The sequence below is a fragment of the Phaenicophaeus curvirostris genome, chromosome 14 (genome assembly GCF_032191515.1).
Source record: "Phaenicophaeus curvirostris isolate KB17595 chromosome 14, BPBGC_Pcur_1.0, whole genome shotgun sequence".
Taxonomy (NCBI): Eukaryota; Metazoa; Chordata; class Aves; order Cuculiformes; family Cuculidae; genus Phaenicophaeus; species Phaenicophaeus curvirostris.
The window spans coordinates 12884469-12911824 of NC_091405.1; the positions used below are offsets into that span (position 1 = coordinate 12884469).

General features: G+C 41.5%; 2 protein-coding genes across 4 annotated transcripts; one reads left to right on the forward strand and one right to left on the reverse strand.

Moving 5' to 3' along the window:
- The first annotated feature begins 174 nt into the window (after positions 1-174).
- On the forward strand, positions 175-21671 carry ADAT1 (adenosine deaminase tRNA specific 1). Of its 3 annotated transcripts, XM_069868850.1 has the most exons (9): positions 175-343; positions 1707-1775; positions 3018-3072; positions 3766-3896; positions 5417-6020; positions 7605-7750; positions 9652-9751; positions 12104-12190; positions 18595-21671. In XM_069868850.1, exons 1-9 carry the CDS (start codon positions 175-177, stop codon positions 18725-18727), a joined length of 1494 nt encoding a protein of 497 aa, XP_069724951.1. In that variant the 3' UTR covers positions 18728-21671. The 3 variants fall into 3 exon arrangements, with proteins under 3 accessions (XP_069724951.1, XP_069724952.1, XP_069724953.1); XM_069868851.1 differs by lacking the exon at positions 12104-12190; XM_069868852.1 differs by lacking the exons at positions 9652-9751; positions 12104-12190; positions 18595-21671 and adding an exon at positions 8491-8691.
- Positions 21527-27291, reverse strand: GABARAPL2 (GABA type A receptor associated protein like 2). Its single transcript, XM_069868853.1, has 4 exons — positions 27116-27291; positions 26839-26894; positions 24053-24225; positions 21527-22092 (listed from the first exon to the last, which is right to left on the reverse strand). Exons 1-4 carry the CDS (start codon positions 27147-27149, stop codon positions 22002-22004), a joined length of 354 nt encoding a protein of 117 aa, XP_069724954.1. The 5' UTR covers positions 27150-27291; the 3' UTR covers positions 21527-22001.
- Between the last annotated feature and the right edge of the window lie 65 nt (positions 27292-27356).

The window sequence follows — 27356 nt, forward strand, 5'->3', positions numbered from 1 at the left end:
CTGCGCGGGGGCGGCTCGGCGGCGTGAGGGCAGCCCGGCCGCGGTTCTTAACCCGTGAGGGGCAAACGGCTTCTCTTTGTGGCAGATCCCCCTGAGAGGGGCGGGGCGGGAGCCGCGGGGTGTGGGGGCGGGGCCGTGAGGGGATCGCCGCCTCCCCGAAGCCGCCCCGGCTGCATGTGGTCCGCCGATGGCATCGCCGAGCTGTGCTACCGCCACTACAGCGCCGGGCTCCCGAGACGGGGCAAGCCGGACCCCCGGAGGGAGTGGACTGCCCTGGCAGCTGTGGTCAAAGTGGAGCCTGCAGCCCAAAGCGAGCTCCTTGCCGCTGTGGGGACTCCGCGGGGTAAGAAAGGGGGTTGGAGCGGAGAGGAGGTGGCAGTCTTAGGGCTTTGTTTTCTTTATTTTTCTAAGATACGTTTTAAGAATACTGTCTCTCACTGTTAGCCTGATCTAACAGTGCAGAAGTGCTCGTTAGAAGGGAAATCACTTCACTTTACTTGTGCAGGAGTCTGTTCTGGCTCAAACCTCAAGGGAGGGGGTTGAGTCACCTTCCCTGGAGGGGTTTAAGGGACGGGTGGATGAGGTGCTGAGGGACATGGTTTGATAGGAATGGTTGGACTCGATAATCCAGTGGGTCTCTTCCAACCTGGTGATTCTATGATTCTATATGCTTCTTCCTCTCCCAGTCCTGTCGCCGCCCAAATTCTTTACTCTCAGAAAGTTTTTTGCCAGCTTCTGTTTGGAAAGAGGTAGTTTGGAGTAAAGTGGTGGTGTGAGGAACGCTCATTCACTGGTGAAATATTGAGAAGGACAAAGTCTTTGAAGCAAAGATAATATTTTTATTTTACAATTCAGCGCTGAATTGGATGCCCTTCTAAAAGAGGCAGGTCATCTTATAATAGTAGTGGGTATATATACTAGTTTTAGACAAAGAACCATATAAATCTCCAAGATTGGTCATTATGGTTGGACTCAATGATCCAACGGGTATTCTCCAACCTGGTGATTCTGTGATATTTTTGGAGTATTTGACCATGTCCAGAGACTCCCTTCAGGTTATCACTTGACCTAAGACAACTACATCTTGCTAGACAACTAAACATCACGTCTGGAGATTGTCTGCATGTTATCTCTCGATACAAGATAGGTTTATATGATAAGATAGTTAAACATACAAACCAGCTGCAGCAAAACTTAACAATTCTCACACTGTTGTTCTCAGACTGTAGCTAAGACAATGAATTTGACTGACGAATAAGTGGCAGAAGGCTAGACAGGACCTGAATATCTCTGTAAATCCTCACAAAGCTGTGTTTGGCTACTATTGAAAGAACCCTAGAAAGGGCTCAGCTCGCTCTCCTTCAACAGCTGTTACCTCAGTGTGCGTTTGTGTTAGTTTGCCGCCATCATCTCTTCACTTACCAGTACTTCCATGACTGTTTCCCATGCTTCTTATGCATTTGAGGAATCCTGTGCTAGCGTGCACTGTGTTGCCTAGCGTATCAAGCCACTCCTGCTGTGGCATCATAGGCTTTTCCTAGCACTTTCTGCCTGATGCATTCAGTTCTCCTGCTGTTTGCCTTCTGGAATGTCACATTACCCGTTTCCCAGTACTTTCCCTTCTACACAGTGTTCTGTGTGCTGTCTTACTAGAATGGCTGTGAAAGCAATGCTTCTGTTCACTTAAACTCATTTCTTTTTTTCAGAAACTAAGGAAGTTGTTGCTCTGGGAACTGGAACAAAATGTATTGGCCAAAATAAAATGAGAAAAACTGGTAAGTGTGGTGTAAAATACAAGAACAGATTACCTACCCTACCCCCTTTCTTGATGGTCTCATTAGAATCAAAGAAAAATGTCCAAGGCGTTAAGCTTGTACTTCTGGAGTGAAGCCAGAAGTGTAAGGCAGACCTCACCTCATCAAGAACAGGGGCTGAAGCGGCTAGAATAGCTGCCCTGAAAGTTTGCTGCACTTTGCTGCCTTAAAGGTGAATAAAATTTTTATATATGGAATTGTGTAGCGTAGGCTCTGAGTCTGTGTACCCAAACACTTCATAACTAAAAGCAAAACGGAACGTGAGCAAAATAATTGTGCTTCAGTCACCTGTTACAGTAGTTTTATCGTGGTCTGATGCGAAAGATGGCGCTGCTGAGTTAGGGTAGGGGTGACACCGGATAGGAACTGACAGGCTTTGTCTCCCTTAGGTATGTTCTGCAACTAGGTAACTTTAAGTGTTTGCACAATAAGTGTTTGGGTTAGATACCTGATTTCCCACAGCTGCCATTTCTTGCCATTTCTTATAGGACTTCCCCTGCTTTTCCTGTCTTTTTTATTCACAATGTATCTGTCTCCTCTTCTGAGTGGAGAAGCAGTAATAATTAGTGCTGAAAAGTGACTAAGGAGGAAAAGTGTTTGTGAATACATAGGTACAGGACTTACTGCCTTCCTTGGACTTCAGAGAGGAGGAGTAGCGCAAAACAGAAGAAATGATTTTGCGTCCATCAGTTTTAGACTGCTTAGTGCTCAGCGTAACATCTTTCACATTGAAATGAATTAGTGGAGCAAAAGAGATGGAAGTAAATTGTGTGATTTAAATTGTAGGACAGTGCAACAAAAAACTTCAACCAAAGCTTAACAAACACTAAACTTTTTTTCTGGATGTTAACCTTAATCTGAGAGTATTAAGATTTACTATTTTCTATTAAGAACAAATATCAGGAAGGTTTTGAAGGAAGATGGTGTTTCTTCAACTGAAAAGATTTCAGATATCAGAAGAGATAAAATTTTGTATTTAAACAAGTCTCTGACTTGCTGTGAAGACTTTTATTCTTCATTTGTGTAAGCTATTGACCTCCTTTTGTAGTGGCTGGAAATTCAAATATCTTGGGACAACCTAATACCGGTGTTGAACCTTCAAATGCTAGCAAAGCTGGAGAACTGTCACCTGTCAAATTCTGTTTGCTTTGTTCATCTCCTTTCAGTAATGATGCATATGTTCTCATTTGGTTGTTCCATTAGGAGACATTCTGAATGACAGTCATGCTGAAATTGTGGCCAAGAGGAGCTTTCAGAGGTGAGGCAAGAAGTTCACATGCTTTTATTCAGTGCCAGTTGAGGTGGTTGTAGTACAGACAAAAAACCAGCCAGAATTTGTAGCTTCAGGGATGAGAATGCAATGAAAAAGAGTAACAATATACCCTTTGTTAGCAGAATTTACCTAATTTTTATACTAGGTAGTGTTAAGGCCCTTTCACAGAAGCTTGTTTCTTCCTCATTCTTGTAGAGCTTCTGTACAAAGAAATAGGATCCGATTTCAGTGCAGGTCTGATGATCAGCTGTGAAGGGTGGCCTTTTTGCTGTTTCCCACATACCAGTCCCCTTGTTCATGTACGGTGAGCTGGTACAAGGAACTGAGCCAGGAGAATAGTAACGCTACAGAAATTAATATCTTTCTTGTGGTTTGATGCCACTAAACTGTCTATCACAAAATTGGATGAGTTGCGGCGCCGGTGAAAATACTGAGTGGGAGGAAAGGGGTCTTAGGCGATTTGAAGTGATAGTTAACTCCACTGAATCCAACACTTTGAGTTTTGTTACTACATTTCCAATGATCTGTTTATGTTGGATCCCATCAGTCTGTAGAAGCATAACTGATGCCTCTTCACAGACTACATCGGGAAAGAACAGGGGCTACTGGGTGTCTATTTTTTGGGTTCCTGTGCATCAAAAATGAAGTAAATGCTTCATGAAAACTTCTGCCTAACAGGTATCTTCTCCATCAGATGTGGTTGGCAGTTTCTCATCAGCAAGGCAGTATTTTTATTCCAGGAACTGAAATTGGGAAGTGGAAACTCAAACCAAATATCGTATTTGTTTTCTTCTCCAGTCACACCCCCTGTGAGTATGCTGGAGTGAACCAGTTTAATGGTTCCCACTTGTAGAATCTTTTCTGCTCCTTGCCTTTCTTTTGTCTCCCTCTGGTCTGGAGTGAGGGTGAGGCAGTGACTCATGTTATCAGTATGTGCGCTAAGATATGCTTGACTGGTCCTCCAAAGATACATTTAGCATTTTATCACGCTGGATGTGATTCATGAGAACTCAGTAAGTCCCATACACTGCTTCACTTTCTCTTTAAGCAACACTGGCTAGTATTTTCTTTGTCTGGAAACTAACATACTTCTCAGAGGTCCTGTCATAACTCCTGGTTGCTTTCCTTTAAAAGTTGTCTCCTTGGATTCAATTTTTCATAAAAAACATTGGCATTTACTACAGTTAAAAAAAAATTAAAAAATAAACAAAACCAAACCCCAAACAACTGGGGGGGTGGGGAGGGCAGGTGCAGAACACCACCCCAGAACCCACGAGCCACACAGAAAAACCCAAACCATTGAACAAACAAACAAAAAAAACCCAACCAAAGAACCCCCCCAAAAAAACCAGGAACATCTCCCCTCCCAAATTAACAAAAAAACCAAAACCAAACTAAAAAAAAAACCCCAAAACCCCAACTAAAAAGGCCCACCCATGAAAAAACACCACCACCCCCAACCCAAAACTTCTTATGGAATGGAATGCAACAACGCAACTTTTTGGTTTGTCCTGGAAAATGTTTTTTGTGTGTTTAAAAAAACCCGAGCAGCGCTACTGAGATGAGGATCTGTTGGCAAAACGTAGGAATGTGACCTCTTGGTCTGCCAGCTTATCAGACATCTGGATGTTACCACACTTACCAGTACGTTCTTCAACTGCTAGCCTGTTAGCAGAGCAAGGAAGTATAAGCACTCTCAAAATATGCCTCATTGGTACTTCATGTATTTAATTAGTTGCTCATCATTTTCATAATTCTGATGGCATTGCTGAAATACACTATGGTTTTCTTTGTCAATGTTATATGAGAACAGAATCTACGTCTCCAAATTTAATAGCAAGGATAATTTCCAGACTGTTTGGGGTTTTTTTTCACATGCCTATCAGGTTTTGTTTGCTTTGAACTGGGCTTCAGAATTTTGGTTTTGAGCTTGTTTTAATGATACAGATTGCAACTTCAGTCCTTATTCAGTACGTTATTCTTTAATTATCCTTTTGAAGCTTGTATTGTTTAGTTAGGTCAGACTAGTTCTGCTATCAGTCTTCAGCCCTGCTTGTAGTCTGTCAAATATCTTTGACACCCTTTTGCTTTAGAGTTTTGCTTTTTTGATTGCTTCTTACATAGAGTGTAAAACTTGAAATTAAATTTCAGCAAAGTCCAATTTCATCATTCTACAGGGCAACATTGATTGGAAAGTGTTCTTACAGTTAAATTTTCCCAAGCGCAAATCTATGAAAGCTAGCGGTAGTTGTAATATTGCTGGTGTGATGTGTCCCGGTTACGAGAGATGCATTTTTGGTCCATTTGGATGTTACTTCTTTTGTTGTAGGTGGAGATGCTTCTATTATTCCAGTTAATGAACTAGAAAACCAGCTTACTGAGCCAGTAACTGGAGATGATGCAGCTGGACAATCAGCAGAGTGTAGGAGTAACCAGAATCATTTGGGTCCAGCAGATAAAAGGAAACCAGAGAAAATGGCAAGCGATCCTATAATCAAGAGGATGAAAACTGACAATGATGTTTATCTTTCCCTGACTGCTGAAGACCTGGGTGTTCAGGAAGTATCTGAAGCAAATCCAAAGAGCTGTGAATGTTCTGCAGAGGTGCAAGCAGCTAATAAGGAGGCTGACTTAGGGAGACCAAAGGTAGTAGATGTTTATAGAACTGGAGCAAAATGCGTACCTGGAGAGCTGGGTGATGCCCTCTTACCTGGGCTAGGGTATCACTGCGTGGGATTACTGCGAGTGAAGCCAGGTCGTGGGGACAGAACATGCTCTATGTCCTGCAGTGATAAAATGGCTCGCTGGAATGTGTTAGGGTGTCAAGGAGCTCTTCTGATGCATTTCCTGCAGTATCCAGTATATCTCTCAGCAATTGTAGTGGGGAAGTGTCCATATAGCCAAGAAGCTATGCGGAGAGCGATAATTGAAAGGTAAGTGCTCTCCTTTGGAAATCAGATGATGTGAATGGAGACAATGAGTTATGGCAGAGAGCAAACTTCATGCAAATATCAGGACTTTGCACCGAAGTTGTTTGCAGAAAGCATGAATTTCTGCAAATTCACATTTTCAGAAAGAAACCTGGTGTAGGACGGAGAGAAGGTGGCTGCTGCTGATGGGTCAGACTCGAAGAGTCACAAAGCAATTTCCTTTAGATGCATGATCTCTTTGGTTGACCTTTCATGAAGCAGTGAGAAGCTGAGTTTTTATAGAAGCCTTCCATTAGAAAAAGCAGCCAGGAGGACACAAACTCGGTTTAGTCAAGTTTTTTAGAACAGTGAAGTTGAACTTTTATTACCTTCATCCTGGTTTTATTTCCTCAAAAAGGGTCAAGAAAAGTCTTAGGTTATTGTTGTCCATACTCTACAAAATCATTCTGAATATCTCTTAAGTCCCCTTTTACAGAATTGTGTTGGTGAGCAAAAGCAGCTTTTATTTATCATAGGACCATTCCTAAAATTAAATTAAAAACCCTCCAGGATTTCATTTTTCTCCCTGCTGTGAGTAGTGGAGCTGAGACAATATGACTAGGGGAATTTATGTGATAAGTGAGGTGCGCTGCTGCTAAACGAGGAAAGTCACCTGCTGTTCACTGGCTTTCTTGCTTCTCAGATTCTTGAGTTGATGAAAACAACATTGTCAACTGCAAAGGCGTATTTACAACTTTAAAGTTTGAATCAGAGCAACAGAGGAATCTGTAAGCATAGAGGAGAGTGAATGGAACTGGGCAGGGTGAAAGAAAGGAGAGCAAGGAAGAAACCACTGAGCTGAACCACTCCCCTTAAGAGGCAGTTGCCAGACCAGTTCATCTGAAAGATTTTACTTCATTTTTTAACTCCTTTTCTCCACAGCCTTGCAACCTTCTAGAATGGTCATAAAAGAGGTCATAGTATATTAACAGGGGAAATGTTAGCTACCTATCCACTGGAACTTACTGGGTAATACTTTCCTCACTCTGTAATGTGTGGCACAAGAAATTGCCCACCCTCATTAGTCTTAGGTTGCCGTGTTATGCACTTTTTCAGGCTTTTACACCTGAAAATATAGACCTCAGTCTTACTTCATTCTCTGCTGCATGTAAATATGATGATTAAAACCAAACCCTTTTTTCCTTCTCCTCTGATCCTAATCCCATTCAGTGTGTAATAGTAATTTAATGTAACAAAGATGAGATTATACATGGAACTGCAAGGGTATTTTTTTTATCTTTCTAGTTTTTGATTATAATCCTTTATGTTCATAAGACAGATGTTAATGTAAAATAATTGACTATGTAAATACTTTATGATTATTTTTCATTGTGAAGTATATTGCAGATTTTGTCCTCCAACCGTGATCTCCATTGATTATACTAGCTTTTTAGATTTTTTTTAAATCAATTCGTCATAGTTTTTGTAGACCTCTTTGTCTCACTTCTGTAACTTGTGTTTAATTCCATTTTAATTCTGTTGAACACAATCAGCTTGTTTGGGAAGACCAGTCTTAAAATCAGTTGCATTTTTCCATGTTTCCTTTAGGTGTCGGCACATCTCATTTTTACCAGATGGTTTTCTCCCGCAGGAGGTTGAGCTGCTGCAATCGGATCTTCGATTTGAACACAGTCGTCAGGCAATTCAGGAAGTTCAAACTAACAGCAAAACAAAACTTGTTCCTTGTAGCGCAGGTGAGTTAATTTGGGCTGGTTGCATAACTGTGTGCGAAAGTCCTAATAAAAATTAGGTGGTTTCTTAAAGTGGAACATCATTCATTGCCAGTGCCAGAGGCAAAGTGTGACTCGTAGCAAGAAATTAATTTCAGGTCAGAACTTAATTGTTAATAATTAATAATATTCCGCCTAACCCTCTAGTTTCCATTAGGGAGTTTTTAGACTGAATAAACACTTGATTGTTGCCATTAAGAATTTATAATCTAAACAAAGATGGAAAATAACCAGTGAAAGCAAAATTTCTGAGAGCAATAAGAGAACATCAAAAGACTTCTTGTTTCAGTTAGTTTTGCATTCTTCTTGGTAATGAACAGGAGAGTTGCCATGCTGGGTTATGCTTGTAATTGCTCCAGAGGTCTTGAACGTAGAGAGAATATAGAGTAGTATAGTGTAAAGGTTTAATTGATAGAGGATTTGGACATTGCGGTTTTTGTCATGGTGATGAATGAATATGCAAGTCACGTTGTGATTTAGCAACATGGTCTCATTTGGGGAAAACGCCAGTAGAACTGCCACTGTGTGTGTATGGTTAAGCAGGTTTTTTAAACTTGGACGCGCCTGCCTTCTGCTGTTATACACTTTTCTGGCTTAACTGGAACTGGAAGTTATTCTGTTACAATACAGTTGATGATAAACCAGAATGGAAACAAAGAGTTCCTTAATAAAATTCAGATTCATTAAATTGGATTTATTTATAGGTGCCAGGAAGGAAAATGTTTTGATTCTGAGAGATGGGAAACAAAATCCATCATTGAAAATTGGTGCCAATTCACTTAGCAAAAATGATCTGAAACCAAATGGGTCTAAATTCCTGCATATGCCTTTCTTTCTGTACAGTTACTCAGGTCATTCTGTTAAAGATGAATGATGCTTTATCATGCTTTTTTTGCTTATATGAATTATGCCAGGTTGTTTTTTTTTTCTTGAAGCAGTGAAAATCAGAATTAACTCTATGTATCATAAAGGACAGAAGCTATGAAAATTGACCTTAGAGTTAATGCACGTGCAACTTTTTTGCCTATTAGGAACCCAGAGAAATGGGAGAACTTAGGAAACAAAAATTGTCTCAAGGCAGTAGAAGTTAAAGGAACTGTCGTTAGGCTGTGGAGGGACAGACTGGGCATGTCAGTCAGGTTTGTTTCTGTTTAACATGCAGTTATTGCTTTGTTAGTTATTTATAAATCTATAAGGTATGATGTGCAGAGTTTCAGCATTAAGAGTTTTACAGCCTGAGATGGTAAAAAGGTTACCAGAATGCTGTTAAAGGATAAGTTTATTGGCACTTGCTATCCCTTCCAATGCCTTATTTTTATTTGACTACTAGCTAATAACATTTTTCAAGTAAAGTCTGCAGATATTTGATGTACGTCAGCTGTCAAACATAGAGAGAACTATTTAGAGTATTAAATGCACAGTAAAAGAATAGCACACAATAAATTAATAAGGAAAACATGGTGTGACTGGTGCAAATAGCTTGGGGGAGTATTTCACAGCTTGATATGAAAATAAATGGTCTGACCTGGAAATTTCTTCGTGCTTTGTCCAGGCAGGATGCATAAAAGAAAGTAGAATTCCCCCAGAAAGGGGAGAATTACAAAGCTGGAGGCCAAATATTTAAGGCATGGATTCTTGAAAGCTCAGTGTGTGTTTGTGTATCTATATTTATTTATTACTACACAGAATTTACCTGGTTTTTTAGGTACTGGAATCCTGGCTCTAGAGAACCATGGTCCTCTTTCTAGTTTGAGTAATTTTGGTAAACATCATGATGTAACGTAAGCACATAGAACCAAAGGAACTGTTAAGTTCTGCTTTTGTGATGAGAGCATCTCCCTTGTTAATAATCCTTTCTTCTACAGCTATAAGTTGGAGTGCAGTCCCTGAGCAACCTCTGGATGTCACCTCAGATGGCTTCCGACAGGGAACAACAAAGAAAGCGATTGGGAGCCATCAGAGCAGGTGTGAGAATGTTGTGGTGTCTGGATGCATGTATCTTATTTGTTGGCTTACCTGCCTCTGTCAGCTCTCCTGACGTGCAGGGCGTTGTCAGAGCAGAAGGAAACCTAGGGAGCGGGGAAATAGGAAGAGTCACTGTTTAAGGGAGAGAAGGGGAGCTGAAATGCCAAAATTTGAGATTAACGAGTTTATCCTATTTCTTCTTTGTCACTGTTGATTAAAGAGAGCCCTGTAGATAATGGTGGTGAGCAACTATGATTTGTTTTTATTAAAAGGCAGCTTAGTTATTGGTGAAGTTACCAGAATTTTTGCTTTGTATCTTTTGGGTTGATGGCTGTGAAAGAAATGTGTGAAAGGTTGAGAGGAGTTACTTGTAGACCTCTGCAGACAAATCTCTTTCTCTCTCTCCACTTTCCTTAGTTTAGGTGAGGTGGCCAAAATTATCACTGGTCTGTGGAAGTTCACCCTCAGGGTTGGGGTCATGTTTTGGTTGTTGGTGGCTTCTACTACCAATTTATCAATGGTCATGTTGTTCTTTCTTCCCAGGCTTTCTGGGAGAAAGAAGATAATCCTGACAGTAATGAATATAATTATAAGTAGAGCATAGACAATTCTTGTGGAGAATTCATTCACATGCAAGTTGTACATTCTGAGATTCTCAAAGTTAGGCCTGACTTGACTCAAGTTTATCCTGGTATATCCTAATATGTAAAAATTTTCCCTGGAAAGAAAAGGACCAGGAACTTTCTGTTTTGTGACCAGTATTGGTGGCTAGGGTATTGTTAGCACAGGTGGCCTGTGTGATATAGTGTGTCTTTTGATGCCCTGTAAAATATTATTTTTCCACATGTGGTATGTAATGTATTCCAAAAGACCTGTGAAAGAGCAAACAAACCAACCAACAACTTTTTCTCAGTAGGCTTAAATTTGTTATATAGCATTTATGTATCTACTCTAAAACTTTAGAGGCACCCACTAGCTGCCAGTAACTAAGTAGGAACTGAGTTATTAATGATCCTTTTCTTAACATGTGATCAAAATTCACTACAACATTTAAAATGTATTAGAGAGGGCCTACGAGGCTGTGATTGCAAAGGTCTCCTTTCCTTATGAAATCAGAATTAAAAACAATGTCAAGGAATACAGAAACTCTTTACGCTTTCATGATACACAGTCGCAAAAGGAAAGTCTATCATGAGAATAAGGAATTTATAGCCTTACTGGGGGTTGTGTGTTTAATGATAAACAAGACTTGTATTTCTTCTCTGGTGTTTGTGCCCTCAAGGAGTCTCAGGGTGATTGGTGGGAGGTGTTGTTTAGGGTTTTCCCTGCCTGAATATGCTAGATAACTCTAAATATCAATGAAGGTAAAGCTCACTGACTGAAAGGAATTTGTAGGTAGATTTTTGGTATGTGCTTTTGTTAATACTTCATTACCTAAAACACCAAAACCTACAATATGAAATTTTGATAGATCAACATGAAGTGGAAATTTTAGAACAACTTTGTATGCCAATTTTGGGGTTCCTAAAGAACATACTAGCAAAATTTTTTGATTTGATGGGGTTTTTTTTTCAATGCTTCTGAAGAATTGGCTTGTGCGTGTTGGTGAACTGAACCAGTCATTGTGAAGACAAGTGTATAAAGAGAATTTATAAATAGAGAAGATAGCTGGGGCTTTCAAATACAAACCATGCTTTATAAACAGCTCTTCTGGTTGTCTTCTCTTAGAAGAGAAGGGCTTAAAGCTGACATAGATTCATATGTTAACTTCCAAAGATCTCTCAAAGTTTTACTTGCTTTGTCTTTTGATGAGCGTATTCCTGTTTAACTGCCTAGCAGTTGTTGAATGTGTCCTCATCACCACTGTGAAAAGGACAGCTTGGTTCCAGGTATTTCTGCTGGTTCTTTTATTTGTTCTGAATAATACAAAGTTGGCCAGTTTGAACAAGCTGTTGGAGTCCTGTGCTTGTTTGATCCATTCTGGGTGTAGTGCTTCTGGCTCAACCATCCTGTAGTTGTGAGCTGATGACGGTGCAGTCTCACACAGATAACAATGTGGGTATGTTAAAACGTTCCCTCTCCAAAGTGACGCAGTGCTGGCTGGGACAACGGGGGCAATGCAGGTTTTTGTCAATATAACATTTAAAAAAAGGGGGAAAGGCAAGTGGGCAGCTTGGATGGGGTAGGAAGAGTTAAGTTGTGGAGAATTTGTTACGTTCTTTGAGAAGTGAACATAATGGTTTTTATCAAAAACGTTCAGCTGGGATGTACTGCTGTGAGCTGTACGAGAAAGTGTATTTCTGATTTCTTTTTTCCATCAGAATTTCTGATTTTTTTATTTTCTTTCATCAGATCCAAGATCTGTAAAGTGGAACTTTTCCATACATTCCAAAAGCTGGTGTCAAGTATTTCACAAGAGGATTTGCCAGACACTCTTAGGTAAAGGCATTTTTGTTATATTTAGAAGAGTAAATTTATCTTAATGAAACTGAGGAATACTGCGATTATAGCAAAATCTGCTCATGAATCTCATTTTAGATAAATTCATTGTTAAATTTGATACCTGAAAAGTATGTCACCTGCTTGATGTGTTAGGAAGACTCTCTTTTTGCTCTTTTTAATCACCTCCTTAGAGAAATAGCTACCACATGTTATGTATTAATGGCAGGACGAAGAAATTGCAAGTGATTTGCTTGTTTGGAATTAAGGTAAGAATTTGTGGCGGCTGATCTCTTCTGAAGGCTTAGTGATTTTCAAAAGGGTAAACTCTGTTCCTGATCAGTGGAGCCTTGTCCTTCCCTTGCACTACATCAGGTGTTGATTGGACACCTCTGTAAGCCTCTTCCAACTTACTGTCTTGCCAGAAAACTCTGCATTTCAGGTGGATTTTTTTTTTTCTGAGTTAAAGTGATCTTGTCTGAAAGCGGCAGTGGAGTGCTGGGGAAGGAGGAGTGAAGGAAAGATGAAAGGAGGTAGTATTATCTCTTGAAACCATGAGGTGCTAGATCAGCCGCCCGCAGTGCTGTACCCTTGGTGGTGTTCAAACTCCCGATCCCAGTATTGTTGTGGGGTTATTGATATCTGGGTGGTGTTTGGTAATTCTATCAAATGCCACTTCTTTATTCACAAGAAGGAATGGTTTGATTAAAAAATAATAATGAGATATCTTTGAAAAGCCTAAGCTAAATTCTTTTTTCATCTAAGTGTGTGATGAAATAAGAGCTGGTAAGGTTGAGGCGAGCAGGTAGGGCTCTTTCTGCAATGCATATATTACATAAATGGAGACTTTCTGGAAATAGGAGAAGGAAGCTTTGGACTGAGGAAGCCATGCTTGGAGGCTTCTTTTGCCTTAATAGAAACAAGTTTGGTTTATAAGACTGGAGTTACTTGCAGTAATCTGGTCTGGCATTGCATTACGTGCATCACTTACGCGCTGGTATTCCAGCTCCAAAAGCTACCATAAAGCAGGGCGTAGTTTCATATATATGGAAACTTACCGCTCACTTTGCCTTAGACGTTCTGAGAGATATAGAAGGTTCCAAATCCGTTGCCTTGGAAGGTTTATTTTATTTTAGACTTACTTCCAGATAGGATTGCACCACCTCTGGGATACAGTTATACCAGCTGTTGAGCTGATTTAACTGCTGGTAACAGCTGATGGCGATGGTCCTGCAGCAGTCTCTGCTGCTACTGCCTGTAGATTCCTGTTTTCTCCCTTGTATCATTAGCACTTCTCCAACATCATGGTGAGCCAGTTCAACTAGCTAACATGGCAGAAAACAATTTCCTTGTCTTCTGTGTTTTCTGTTGGGCTAATGAGTGGAATTGGCTCATGGAAAGCTAAAACGGGTAATAAAACCTGTGCAAAGGAAGTAGGAGGTATGTGTGGCTGAGAACAGGTGAGGCAGACTTCTGCCTTTCACGGTACCAAGACATTAGATGAGATTAACTGAGTCAAAGTAAGTACACCCTGCATCTTTAGTTACTAGATCTTGTTTTCTTTTGAGTCTTGTGGATTAAAGATTGCAGTTACCTTCTGTGTCTGTAGAAGTGTCTCATGACTGTTTTAAAGTTCTGATGTCAACGTGAGCCATGCTGTTGATGGAATGGTTTCAGCTGGTGCTGTAAGTAGAGGTATGCTTTATCCTTAGTTCAGTTTTGATTATAAAATTATTAGCCGCCTTTGGGTGAGAGTTTGTCTTCACTTGGTTAGGAATCAGAATTTCCTCAGAATACAGTGTGAGCTGGTGTGTTGTTGGATAGGTGACTCATTGTGCTGATCATGTGCTGCTTACATAAAGGCAGTGCACCTCAGGGCTTTTCTAGACTCCAGTGACTTTGTAATTTCCTTTGTATTTTTTGTCCTCTACCATTTTTATGTCTGGGCTTCTCCTAACAGAATCCAGCTGATTTGCAGATGTGGCATCATTTTTAGGCTGCACAAACTCCAGTAGAGGTGCTAGTGCACCAGTCAGCTTGTCCAGTTGTTTTCCTTTTGAAGTCTTTGTTTTTCCTACTCTTCACTTGAAAAGGAAAATAAAAAGTCTTTGTATTACTGTTTCCTTCTTCTTCCCTTTACCTTCCCACACAATATTCTGATGCGATATCTTCCTTTTTCTTCCTTTCCTTGTAGTCTGAATTTGAGTGAACTTCAGATAAGAAATCCCACACTCATTTTTTCCCCTCTAAACTCCTCTATTTATAACTGTTACCCATTTTTTTATTTTCTTCCTGTTCAAAAGTATCTTGTTTCCCACAAATGGTTGGCTCTAGTGCGATGCTGTCGTCCAGTTTCCTTTTCCCACTTTGTCCCTGAGTTCCTTCCCTGCTTCTTAGGACTCAAATAAAGGCAATTAGGGGTAGTAAAGGTTCTGTGATACCCTCCTTGTGCTAAATTATGGTGAAAGGACACCAAAAAAATAAAAGTTTTTATTTATGGCAGAAATAAACCTGAACTGGAAAAGCACAGTGGCAGGTGTCTTGGATTCTATCAGAGCATTTACAAGATGGAAAGGAAAGCCTGCCATACTTTATTTTCTTCGATTGACTTCCTCTTGCATGCTGTATGTGTTAATTTTTTGAAATTCCTGGCACATATTTTTCTTTTCATGTTTTCTATGCTCACTGTGAAAGGAATCATGACACACTGTTGGGCAATGTTGTGCCATTGCTAATGTGAGTTGTTAGGTAAGAATCTCCATGGTGTTGTTTGCAGATCATTTGGTGGTAAAATGGAAAAGGAGGTTTTTCGCTTCATTGGTTTTATTCCCTGGTGGTAGAAAAAAACCCCATGCCTTGTTCATCACCCGAGGAAGTGAAACCCTTCATTGTCTAACAGTGGCATCCACCAGACAGAGTCACCAGACACTGCTGTTTGTGCAAGGTGTGACTGGCTGTGCAAGTCTTTGTCTGAACCTAAGACAGACTTCGTAATATAAACCCACCCTGATTTCCTTGCTGGGTTTGTTAAATGGATGACTGGTCCTCTTTTCTCATAAACTGTAGTCAGGCACCACCACAATTCAGATTGTGCTTTCTTCCTCGTTCCCATTCCATCTGCAGCGTGGACGATTCCAGTCCCAGTGGGGCTTAACTGGAGGGGTAGGCTGGTTGTGCGGAGGAGTGCCAGGACTTTCTGATGACTTTAAGGTTTAAATACCTAGATTAAAGTATAGAACCTTCGTTTGGGCATCATGTTTAAGATTTTTTTTGCCAGTGTTCGTTTGTGAAAAACGAAAGGATTCTGTGAGGTGACCACTAAGTATTTCCTGCTGGAGTGACTGAGGATGATTATAAGGAACTGTCAGCCTAAGGAAAGTAACTGCCGTGGGAGGGGTGCAGTTTCACTGTTACTGCTGATCTCCAATAAGGAACAAAACCCAACCACATTTGGCAAGAATTTTATTGCAATTTTCTAGTCCCTTTTCAATTTTCTTTTTAAAGTTTGAATATTAAATAAATCCTGTGACTGTTCTACCGCTGCCCAGAGGCCTGTGGGACAGTTGGGTATTGCAGCAGTGTGTTGCTTTTCTTTGCAGGCTGCCTTGCATGGGCCCAATTCCACTCAGATTCGCATGGATTCACACATGGATTTTTCAGGCATAATCGTGATTTTGCGTAAGGCTTGTTCCAAGAGTGGGGTACTCTTCAGAATGAAATCTGTGGGTCACCTCTCGCACCTCTGGCACACAGCTATCTGAATAGCTCTACACAGTAGGGTAGGGGCGACACTGAAATAGTAAAGGGAGGTATAAAAGGAATGTAGTCAGGCAGACCTGGATAGGCTGGAGATCATATGATTGTACTAGACTTTGCCTGAGGCAGCAAACAAGTGTTCACTTCTGCCAAAAAAAATGTCGCAGGTTCTTCATTACTAGTGCTCAGAGCCTTAATGGCCCAGGTAAAGCTGAGACACAGTCAAATCATGTGAAGTTTTTAGGCAAATGTAATGTACTTTGAATTTTAAAGCATTTCCCCATATATATGTTGAAAATTTCATAGCAGTTTAATGCAGAAGTTGAGCATGAATTAAATAGATCTGTTTGCTTTTGGCAGCTCTTTCAGGAAGCTGTTTATAATGCAGCTTTCTGTTGCGTCAACTGGTAAATCCTGTAATGATGTTGTCTGCTTGGAGAATGAGACCCCAAGAGGCTGCAGTCACGTGTGCTCTCAAAGCTGCTACGGGGGGGGTGAAAATACTGAGCTGCTCCTTACTGTCTATCATGTGTTTGTGCTCGCTGTGTTTGTCCTTAGGGTCTGCTGTAACAGTTTCCAAACAAAGGTCTGTTGGAATAATCTAGGTTAGAAAAATCCCATGTGTTTTAGGTAAATTGAAGCAGACTGCCAGGTGTGAGTCACAGAGACATCGATTTGCCAGAAGAGTCAGGAAAAAGAGTAACATTTAGCAAGGAAGAAATAAAGAACAGCCAAGTATTGGAGTCTTTCTCTTGGCTTAGTGGCAGGTGGAGTCTGTCTGTATCTATATATGTGCATCCACAGCAAATGCAAGGAAAACTGTCAATGGGATTGAGCCAGTCCAAAAGTCTGTGTTGTATAATTCTTGTTTTGATTTTTAACCGTCCTCATGAGTAGCTCTGATTTGAAGGTGCAAACAGCATCTGATATTAGCTATTCTATGATAAAGGATAAATCTAAGTCATTAGATGCACTTATAGTGAAGGGCAGGATGAAAGGCTTAAATATATCAGACGTGCTTTAAGTGCAAGAAGCATGCTAGCATAAGAGACTTTCTTGCTAAAGAATGATTCAGTCCTTATCCTTGAGTGTAAGCATGCATATTGCTCCCCAGGGAGTGGGTTTGAAGTGGAGGAGGATGTGCAAGGCTTGTATTATGTCTGAGGTACGTGTTGGAGTACCTGGGAGAGGAACAGTTTACCTATGCTAGGGATTTGGAGCTGGTTGTGGTGGATTGACCTTGGCCCTTCTTGGACCCATGTTGTGTCCTGAATGCTGCTTAGGCAGGTAGTTGCTGCTTTTTTGCCTGCTCGGGGATGTTCCTGAACTGCGATCGACCATTGATAATGAGGTCCTGTGACTGTTCCACTGAGCAGGTGGAGGACTGTTGCAGTGGGCACTTCCATGGGAATTTCCAGCTTGAAGGTTAGTTTCACAGTTTGATTAATGTGAAAGAGGTAAAGAAAGCAAAATGGATTAGCTGTGACAGGAATGCAGACAGGTTTGTATGAGAGTATACATCTCCTCTGTTCAGCATGGCACGGACAGGTTCTTCACTTTTGCACTTTCTGAACCTAAGGTCTGCAGAATAGTTCGTATTTCATGGCTTGCTATGCATATCATAGTGTTCTAGAAATAGTCTTACAGCGGAAGGCCTGAAATACAGCTCCTGATGGTCTGCTGTTATGGTTTTTGGGGTTTGTTGGGTTTTTTTAGGGGGGGGTGGTCAGTATCACCTCTGCACATGAAAGCCTGTTCTTAAAGTCAGTGCAGTGGTTTTCAGATTTTTTAGATTAGGGTTCCTGTAGTAGCTTGGCTCTTCTTGATGAGGGTCATGTTGCCTATGATCTTCCTTTCATATGGGGTTGAATGTTTAAACATTATGAGCCACATGTGGCGGACAGACTCTTTGGCAAAAGGAGACAAAAGAAGCTGGGTAAGGAATGCAAGGAAAGGAAAAAAGTTTTGATTAAATTGCCAGAGGTACTTGTGTTCAGATACTCTAGACCTGAATATCCCTATAATACACTCAGCAGAGTGACCAGTGGTTCTGCTGAGATTGTGGGAAGAAGGTGCTACGTGAGGAAGGGGAACAAAGCACCAAAATTACTGAGTCTCTTTTGCTTTAGGGAGAAGATTAAACAATATTTTTCTCCTTTGTCTCACTCTTCCCTGTTATTATGTGTTGGGGAAAAAAACCCTGTCCTGTCGTCCTTGTCCCCTTCCCTTCCAGCCGGCAATCGTATCCATTCTTCTAGCAAAACAGGGCTCCTTCTACCCAGTTCAAAGCACCTATCCCTGGCCACCTTTTCTGCTTTGCTTTGACATTTTTTTGCTATCATGGAAGTCTTCTGTAACCTATTGTGACAGTCAAACGTTGACACTTATATTGCAGGAGAGTGTATTTGAAGAATGGTAGAGGAGTTGTTCTGCTTCCTTTTGTAAGACTGCTGACAATGTCTGGATACAGTAGCTTAAGAGCCTGGGCCTTTCCAAGTCTTCCTAGAGGCACAAGAAAATTTCACTTAATAGCATGAAAGAGCTCATAGAGCATCATCATGTTCTTAGATGTTTTATTGCTTTTTTCATTTTGTGACATTACATCTGATAGGGTAATAGAATTTTTTTTCTTGTGCATTTTCTGTCAGGATGAAGACTCTAGAAACCTACTGGGACTACAAGGAAGCTGCTTTAAATTATCAAGAAGCCTGGCAAGTGCTGCGTAGCAAAGCCCTGCAGGGTTGGGTCAAGAATCCCAAGGAGTACCTGCTCTTCACATGAGAATGCGTGCAGCAATGTAAATCCAGCAAGGGTCAGGAAAAGATGACCTCTAGTTCCAGTGCTGTAAGGAGACAGGAGTGAAAAGGAAAGCAATTTAGAGAAGCCTTTATTTTGACTGAGTTGAAGACTCTTTTCCAGGGAAATGTAGAACAGAATCATTGCGGACTTAAAATTCTAAGCTGCATGGAACAAAGTGCCTCCAAAAGAAAGGCAGCAGTGATGTGCAATCCTTTGTGAGCTGAGGATATGATCCGTTAGCCATAGCACGTTGCAACAGGAGCAACATCAACTGAAATTGAAGCAGTGCTATGGAAGAAAGGCTGACATTGTAATATATTAGTGCTGCTTTTTCTTCCACTCTTCATAATGTTATGGCTGGTTTTACGTTGCTGGGACAACCCTAATGTATAGTAAGTGATATTTTTATAACTCTTGGCTCTCTTTGTCTGATTACTGGAAGAATTTTCCATATCCCCCAGCCCTGCTGCTTCTAACTGGAAATTAAGTTCTGCTAAAGGAACTTTTTTCTGGGAGTCCTTCATATAAGCTTCTATTTACTCAGTATAGCCAAAGCAGAAGGAAAAGGGTGCTGGGAATAAGGCTGTGTGTGTCAAATAATACCACTTGTGATATCCCGTGCCCCTCTCTTAATTTCAGGACTTTAACAGATCACCTTTCAACTGCTTTGCTCCTGTGCGCAGGAAAGAAACCTTTTGAATTACCTGGTTCAGACCTGTCAGTGCTTTGTAATTCCAGGCAAGCATTTACCTGCTTCTCAGTGTTTTGAGCACTGTCCATCCCCCTGTGAAACATGGTTAATTAAAAGCAGGGATCCTTTAGCCACTGATGTCACTATTTCCTGGCAAGTTTTCGTTAACGGCCTGGCAAAGGTGGAGGTGCTTTGGGGAGGACTGGAAGTCATCTCTGGCAGCCTTTGCCTTTATGCTTCATTACCAAATAACATCTGCATGGCAAAACTATCAACACTGCGAGCTGAGTGGAAGCAGTGGGTAATTCTCCTTAAACTGTCCATCTCAATTTGTCTGTGACAAAGTTCAGGACTGTGTAACTGCTACTGAGCACGCTCCCCTGCTGCACTGTTTCTGTTGTAAACCACAATTCATAAAGCATTTGGACAATGCAGTGGCAGGGTGAAAGAAGTGGATAATTTAGAACTTAGGATGCTTTAGTGATTTGAGTTTTTTGTTCTTCCCTATCTTGATATATTTTTGGATTTGAAAAACGGGCATAGCAGCTCTCCAAACAGCCTTTACAGTCCACCCACTGAGATACAAATGGGACTGAACAGTATGTATCACGTTACAGTTTGAGGTTAGGTTGACTTGCCAAATAAGAATAGTTCTCTCTTACTTGTTGAAGAAATAATGAAAAACTTGAATTCTGTGTGTATAATGCTGTCTTCTCAAATCCAGCACTAATATCCAGAAAGACCAGTTGTACTGGTGAGGAGGGAGTCGTCATTGTGTTCGTAGAGGGCAGGGGATTATGGAGCATGTAAGTCATTGGAGGATGAAAGATGGCTGGATGCCATTGCAGATGGGCTGCAGAATGAGCTGCTGAGGAGAAATGGGAGCAGTTACTGTAATTGAGGAAATAGGGCAAAGTCCTGTAGTGTACTAAAGAGATAACCAGTAAATTTCCAGGATCCTGAAACCTTTGTCCTTCCATGAAATGCTGCAAAAACTGTAACATACCTAGTTGCCCTCCATTAACCAACAAAGTCTGTAGTGAACCTGCTGACCAGCCTGGAATGTTCCCATTTCCTATCCAGCTGCAATATTTAAATGGGTTACACAAGGCTAGTTGTTCTGTAGTCTTGGCATCAGACTAGTTTTCAGATGAGCGGTTCTATGATGTGAATTCTTTTAACTGTTTCCAAAAGTTTGAGCCTGGCTGTTAGGTGAGATTGTTCCTGGTAAGACTTCCCTGCACATTTGTGAAATACTTGTGAACTGTAAACTGCAGCCTCCTGCTACGTCTCAGGTCTAATAGGAGTTTTAGAGGTGCTGAACACTGGTATTAACCTCACCTTTTGGATGGAGTTGAGGACATATTTAGGTGTAGAGTGAATCAATATGTGAAGAGAGGGAAGGAACTAAAACAAAGCAGAATTTAAAAGGCTGACGGGCTAAGCCTGCAGGATCTTATACACAACTAGATGGTGTTTCTGGGGTTGAAAAATAAGTGTTTCAATGCTCTAGCAGCCTAATTCCGAACTGTCAGGAAATGCTGTAGGCAGAACCAAGAAACTGCTCTAAAAAATCAGAAGGGAAAATTGCTGAGGGGAGAGATAACACAACCTCTACTTTTGGAAGAGGTAGCAGACTAAACTGTCATCGTTGGCAGCTGATCTTTGGAAGAATTGCTCCTGGAAGGTAGCAGTTGGCATGTTCCAAGCTTGTATCACTCCTTTGCTCTGCAGTGGCTGATGTACTGGAAAGCAGAGATAGGCAAGGTGTAGGGGGGACAGTGGAACGCAGAGACTGACAAAGGGGAAGCAGAGCTGAGGGAGTGAAGTAACAGTGAATGAAGTGCCTGCAGTTCATGGTTAATGAGGACGTCCAAACAGCTGGTAATGGGATACTGTTGGCTTTCTGGGGGCAGGCACAGCTCCTCTGAAGAGATGGAGTAACTCTGAAGCTGTTGGGTTTGGAACCTACAGATAGTTCCTTGTATAATCATCCACATAGTAAAGGCTGAGAAGCTGTACAGCATCTAGTAATTGCACTGTATAATTTTCTGGCAAAAATCAAGGTAAAGAAATGACAGCACTGCCTATTTGTGACAGGAATTTTTATTGTACTTGTTTGTTAATTGAGAAAGAGGAACATATTAGCTCAATTCAACATGATCAGCATCTTGCTCCTGCCTAGGATAAGCTACCAGTGTTGCCAATACTAATTTAATGGTTTTATTTTTTTAAACTAACACTTCAAAACAGAATAAACGTGTATTCTTCTTTTCATGTTTCAGTAGCCCAACTACGTCGCTTTATTATGTCATTGAATGTATTCCCCAAAGGAGTGAGGCTCTGGGAAGTCACAGCCATGAGAAAAAAAAAAAATGCACAAAACCAACAAAACTTTTTTTATAACTTAGCAGTCTAATAAAACAAGACCTATCAATATATTAAGAAATAAATCCAGTTACAAATGCATGTATATAGAAGGAACTTCTGTGGGTGTCAGAACAGAAAATGATTAGCTATTTACAAGATACACAGCAGGATGGTACAGTAGCCAAGACCCACCATTCAGAAACCAAACGTGTTCTCTCCACTGTAGGCAACATACAAGAATCCATCCTCATCCTTTTCCTTCTCATAAAGCTGTCCCATAGTTAAGCTTGAGGGGGGGAAAAAAAGAGAAATCGTTTGCATACAAATCATTAACAGTTAGAATGTCACATAAACAAGGGTTAATAAAAGCTAAAACTTGTAAGTCTGTGTGCAAATTAAAACACAAAAATGAGTATGTATGAGAAGCAGTTGTCTCCTGAGTTGGCAAAATGATCCTGGTCTCTCTGCAGAACATTCAGGTTTTCGTCACTTCTTGACAAATGCGTTTGTCAGAAAGCTTCTTTACTATATTGGAAATTAGTCACTGAAAGTAGTTTGGGTTCTGATTCACACATTATTGTTGCAGTGACCAGGATCAGGAGCCTGATAGCACCTTACTTGAATGCAGCTGCATTAATGTCTTGCTTCTTGTGTGAACAACCTGATGTAGTTGTGAATGCTGAGCTGGTCTCAGGTCTGTAAAATTTGTGCTTTCTGCACTGTTTCTTTGAGATCCAGATTGTTTAGGGGAGTAAGAGCTTTGTTTTCTATGTTGTTAAAAAGATATGACTTAAAATGTGCCAGTAGCAAAATGTGTGGGTAATAAATTACAAGCTAGCCAGAAACTATAGTGATTTTTCAGTGGATACAGGTTTAAATCTTCGACTGAATTAATATTTTCTTAAACTGGCATGTGGCCCTTCACATGCCAGTGACAACCAGCCACGGTCTTTAAGCAATGTTTTTATTTTGAAAACCCCAGCAATTACTTGGCCAGTACAACTGCGGCCATCAATCTACAGATGAAAGAGGCAGCTGTCACTCCTCCTCAGCTCACCTTGCTGACTTCCCAAGACTGAGAAAAGGCTCATGAACTGAAAGATGCTGTCTGAATGGGAGTGACAGGGAAACGAGAGAGGAACTGGAAGGAGTTGCAGGGGGTACTTGAAATGGAAAGGAACTGGTGAATAGTAGATAAACTTCTGAATGAGGAGAGAAGGCTGTTAAGCATTAGTGGTCTATATAATAAACAGCCTACGAGATGAGCAGAGCCATTAACAAATTAGATTTTTGTTTATCTGTTAACCAGTAACCATTTTTGCATTAATATTGAGGTTTCAAGGCTTTATTTTACCAGCAGAGATGTGACATCTCATCATGAACCTGTGAGATGAGACAGTGTGCCCTCTCTTCTTCTTTCCTAGCAGTTCTAAGCACTGCTAAGAAGATGACACATAGCCATTCCTATTACTCTTAGAAGAAAACAAGCAGAAAAAGATGGCTCTCACAGGTTCCTATTGTGTATCACAAAGTAAATAAAATATTCCTAGCTGGATCTGGACAGGTTACCTGGAGGGACTGTTACCCAGGTAAGAATTAAGAATATTATTATATCTGAGCCACGTAATGTCATAACGTACTATTTTCTCAAATTCTATTGAAGTACCTCACATAGAAAGCAGTTGTAGTAGCTGCTCCTGCTACACATTATTCTGTATGTAGCAGACAACAGTGAAACTTATTCCTATAGAAAAGCAGTGTGAAAAACCTTTCTATGATTATTTTGCATTTTGTGTTATAGAAGAAAATAAGAATTTTTAAAACAAGTAACAGTAATTGTGACATCATTTTTCTGTCAGCTGACAGGTTAATTTTTTGTCAGAACACTATGGCATTTGCTTTTGAGTATTTAACATGCATTGTTACCTTGAGAATGATTACTTTTTTGGCACTGACAGTGTCAATATTCTTGCACTCAACCAAAGACATCATAATAACTCCAGATCTCACCCTCTTGCCATGGAAGTAAATCATAATGTATTTTTTAGTCACCTTCCCTTTCAGTCTAGCTCAAGAAATAAGATGTTTGTCAAACTAATGAGAAAAAAATTATCACAGTAAGATTACGATTATAATCAAACACCTACTAAAATCACCAAATAATCCTCAAATAGGAGAGTTACCATCGCTCTGATAGTCACAGGCTTGCTGAAATGGTTCTGAACACCAAATGAATAGCCCCTCACCTGGATTGTGGGACAGTCTTGTCTACAAAGAGGAATATTGCTTTCTCAGATGGCAGCTGAATCCTCTTCCTGATGATCCACATGAACTGGGCCACGGTGATGTCAGATGGAACTAAGTACTTCCTCTTGTCAATATCAACAATCTGAGATCCTGAGACCTTCTCCACTATGACCTGTAAAGCGCGGGTGTGAACGTCAGCCTTTTCAGGATTGGTATGAACAGACAGCTCTGGTAAATCACTTGCTGGTATGGGCTTAAAACAGTGAGCAGAGGGGAGGAACAAAAGGTTTCTTGACTGTGAACAAAATGAGAGGTAGGCCTGGCTCAGCACTGTAAAACCTCATTTTACAACTGCACTGAAAACTACATTCATATACACAACAGCTCAGAACCTCCTATGCCCAATGTAATGGGGTAAAAAGATATAATATGCCTAAAAGAAAACTGTGACAGGAAAGTATACACATAGTTTAACTTTTTGGCTGTCTCTCCTGACACTGGGAGTATTTAGTAACAGAAAGCAGGTAGATGCTAAGCAGAGATGCCGAGGTAAGATGACGTTTACAACTTTGAAAAAAGACTGCCTATGTTAATCGCTGTTTTAGAATGTTTGTAGGCTCATGTTTGCAGTAACACACTGACTTTATCACTACAAATCCTTATTTTGTGTTTGGTTTTAACACGTTATTCTAACTGTAACTACACTCTAAGGCACGTTGTTCCACTGTGTTATTGCTGTCAAGGTACAAGTCGCTGATACCATCCTCTGCTTTGTATTCCACTGAACGGACAAGCAGGGCATCTACTTCATACATTAGGGAATTAGAAACTGACTGCAGAAAGGAAAGATGGCAAGATGGCCGCAAACAGAACAGAACAAAAAGCAACAGGTACAGGAGGAAGAATTAAGTATTACCTCTGGAAAGGGCCTGATGCTTATTGCTCCACACAGCCTAGTTCTTTAAGGAAAAAATTCAGCACGTGGGGAAATGAGGCTAATGAGGTTTCCATGTCCCCGTTCCTTAGCTCCGCATTCCCTACTGCTACAGCACACAGGTAATGCTCAAGCAAATCTACAAAATACGCTCTCTTATGATCTGGAGTGGGTTTTCCTTGTAATTTCTTCAGCTCCACCTACAGAACAGATGGAAGGTGGAGTAGCTGCCCCTCACAATTTAGTTTGAGGGAATTGTAAAGAAGGCCGATAACAGCTTGAAGCAAATGTTGAAGCCTTAACAACTCCTTAAAAATATTATTTAAATAACACACTACGCATTTTAGCTTCATAGTGCAGAAACTGCCATAACTGGAAGTCAAGGCTGTCAGTGAACTACTTGTAGTACAATTTACAGATACCTTTAACCTTTAGGTCACTCCATTCCCCAGGCGATTTTAAAAATGCAGTGCTTAGCAAGCATGAATTTCTTTCACCTCTCATTTTATTCGTAAAAGATCCACCCTAGGACAGAGGCAGGCTGTTTGTGTATTATCTTAATAGGTTTGAACCACAGAAACATCTCTAAATCCAGGCAGACAGATACAGCAGCTGAGAACTGAAATCAGTTTGACATATGTCACTCTGGATGCAGACCATAATGTGGAAAGCAGGGAACATACATTAAGTCTGAAAACCACTTTTGACTATTAAATGCCAAAAATACATTTGAAACCAACAATTTTGTGAAAGGTACGTGGCTCAATCTGAATCATTAATCAGAAAACACACATCATCCCAGACAAAGCATCGCACTGCAATTTTGCGATTTAATTCCCGTATCCATCCACACCTTGCTGTCCATTCCTGATACAGCATCATGTAATTCTGACTTGCGACATGAGTTTTGATGTCTCCTTTTCCCTTAGGGTTATGATAGATATTCTAGATAGTCCTGAAATGGACAAAAAATTATCTATTGAGATGTATGGTCATTAGCCACGCTCTACATATGGGGTGTGGGGGGGAGTTAGCCAAGCAGAGAACGGCACGGATTAGATCAGCTTGTCAGACTGCAGCTGGAGAAGATGCTGCGACTAGATGCAACTCAGCAGCTGAGAAAGTCGATGGGATTAGAGGTTCTTCTCGGGGCTACGCTGTCTAATAGGCAAGTTATTTACCAAGAGGTCAGGCAGGAGTGGCATTAATTGGCATGTAGCCAGATGGGATCTGGGAAATTTTACTCAGAAGCAGATCGGTTGTGAATGTGTTGCTAGCTGCTACATAAGGATGTGAAGTGTGGTCATTTCACTGACCATGATAACATGGGATTGCGGCACGAAGAACAGATGTTGTTCGCTATTTAGCAGGTAGGTAGCTAGTAATGCAGGAAGGAGGTTCACCACTTGCTCTTCAAACAACAGAGTCTGCATGGGGAGATTCAGCACGTAAGACTGGTTATAGGTATGTAATATGTGAGGAAAAGTCACCTTCCTCATAGAGCCAGAAAGATTGTCAAGTTTAAAGAATTTATGACCTCTCTTGGATCAGGCACAGAATGAATCCTCGAGATGCTGAAGGTATTTGCTGGGCCATACCTTCCATTAGAAGAAACCAGGATGCTGATAAAACATAAACATGTCTGGAAAGCATTTAGAAAGTCAGGCACTTGTCAACACGCACTGGGGCGGAGGAGGGAAGGCTGGATTAGTTAGATGTGTTTGGGGCCTCCTCGCAACATCTAAGGACGCAAAAGGGAATACAATTTACTTAGCAGGATGTGATCAAAGAAGAGAGGGCAGGACACGAACAGCTTATCCACCCTTGCCTCTACATACTCGGGTTACTCACCGGGACACGGTCAGGGTATTTGGCTCGGATTTTTGCCGACTCGACACATCTGTGCTCTGCGAACAAAACTCGCCATTAGTCACGGCAGAGCCGCGGGGCCGCCGCTGTCCCCGGCAGGGGAGGCAGCGCCCGCGGGGCCGCCGCTGTCCCGTCCCCTCGGGAGGGCCCTAGGGCGCTCGCCACCCTTCGGCGAGGCCGCCCGGTGCCCGCCCCGAGGCGGGGGCGCCAACCGGGCCCACGGAGCCGGGAGGCCTCGGCGCGGCGGGCCCACCCTTACCCAGAGCGTGGTCCTCCTTGAACATCCACTTCATGGTGCGGGCCGGCGGGGCTCGGGGAGGCGGCGGGAGGCCGGGGGAGGGGGGCGGGTGGCGGCGGCCGGGCCTGGGGCTGCCGCGCTCCCGGTCACAACAACAACAGCGGCGGCTCGGCGGGCGGGACTTCCGGCCCGCCCGTTCCCTAGCAACCGCAGCGCTTCCGGCCCCCTCCCCCGTTCCCTAGCAACCGCAGCACTTCCGGGG

Excerpts from the sequence above, each read along its gene's own strand:
- GABARAPL2 (XM_069868853.1), bottom strand. The coding sequence starts at position 27,149 with ATGAAGTGGATGTTCAAGGAGGACCACGCTCTGG. Across the intron at positions 26,895-27,115 it reads CAAGGAGGACCACGCTCTGG|AGCACAGATGTGTCGAGTCG; the intron begins GTAAGGGTGGGC and ends TTTTGTTCGCAG. Across the intron at positions 22,093-24,052 it reads AAGACTGTCCCACAATCCAG|CTTAACTATGGGACAGCTTT; the intron begins GTGAGGGGCTAT and ends CCCCCCCTCAAG.
- ADAT1 (XM_069868850.1), top strand. The coding sequence starts at position 175 with ATGTGGTCCGCCGATGGCATCGCCGAGCTGTGCTACCGCCACTACAGC. Across the intron at positions 7,751-9,651 it reads ACTTGTTCCTTGTAGCGCAG|CTATAAGTTGGAGTGCAGTC; the intron begins GTGAGTTAATTT and ends TTTCTTCTACAG. Across the intron at positions 9,752-12,103 it reads ATTGGGAGCCATCAGAGCAG|ATCCAAGATCTGTAAAGTGG; the intron begins GTGTGAGAATGT and ends TTCTTTCATCAG.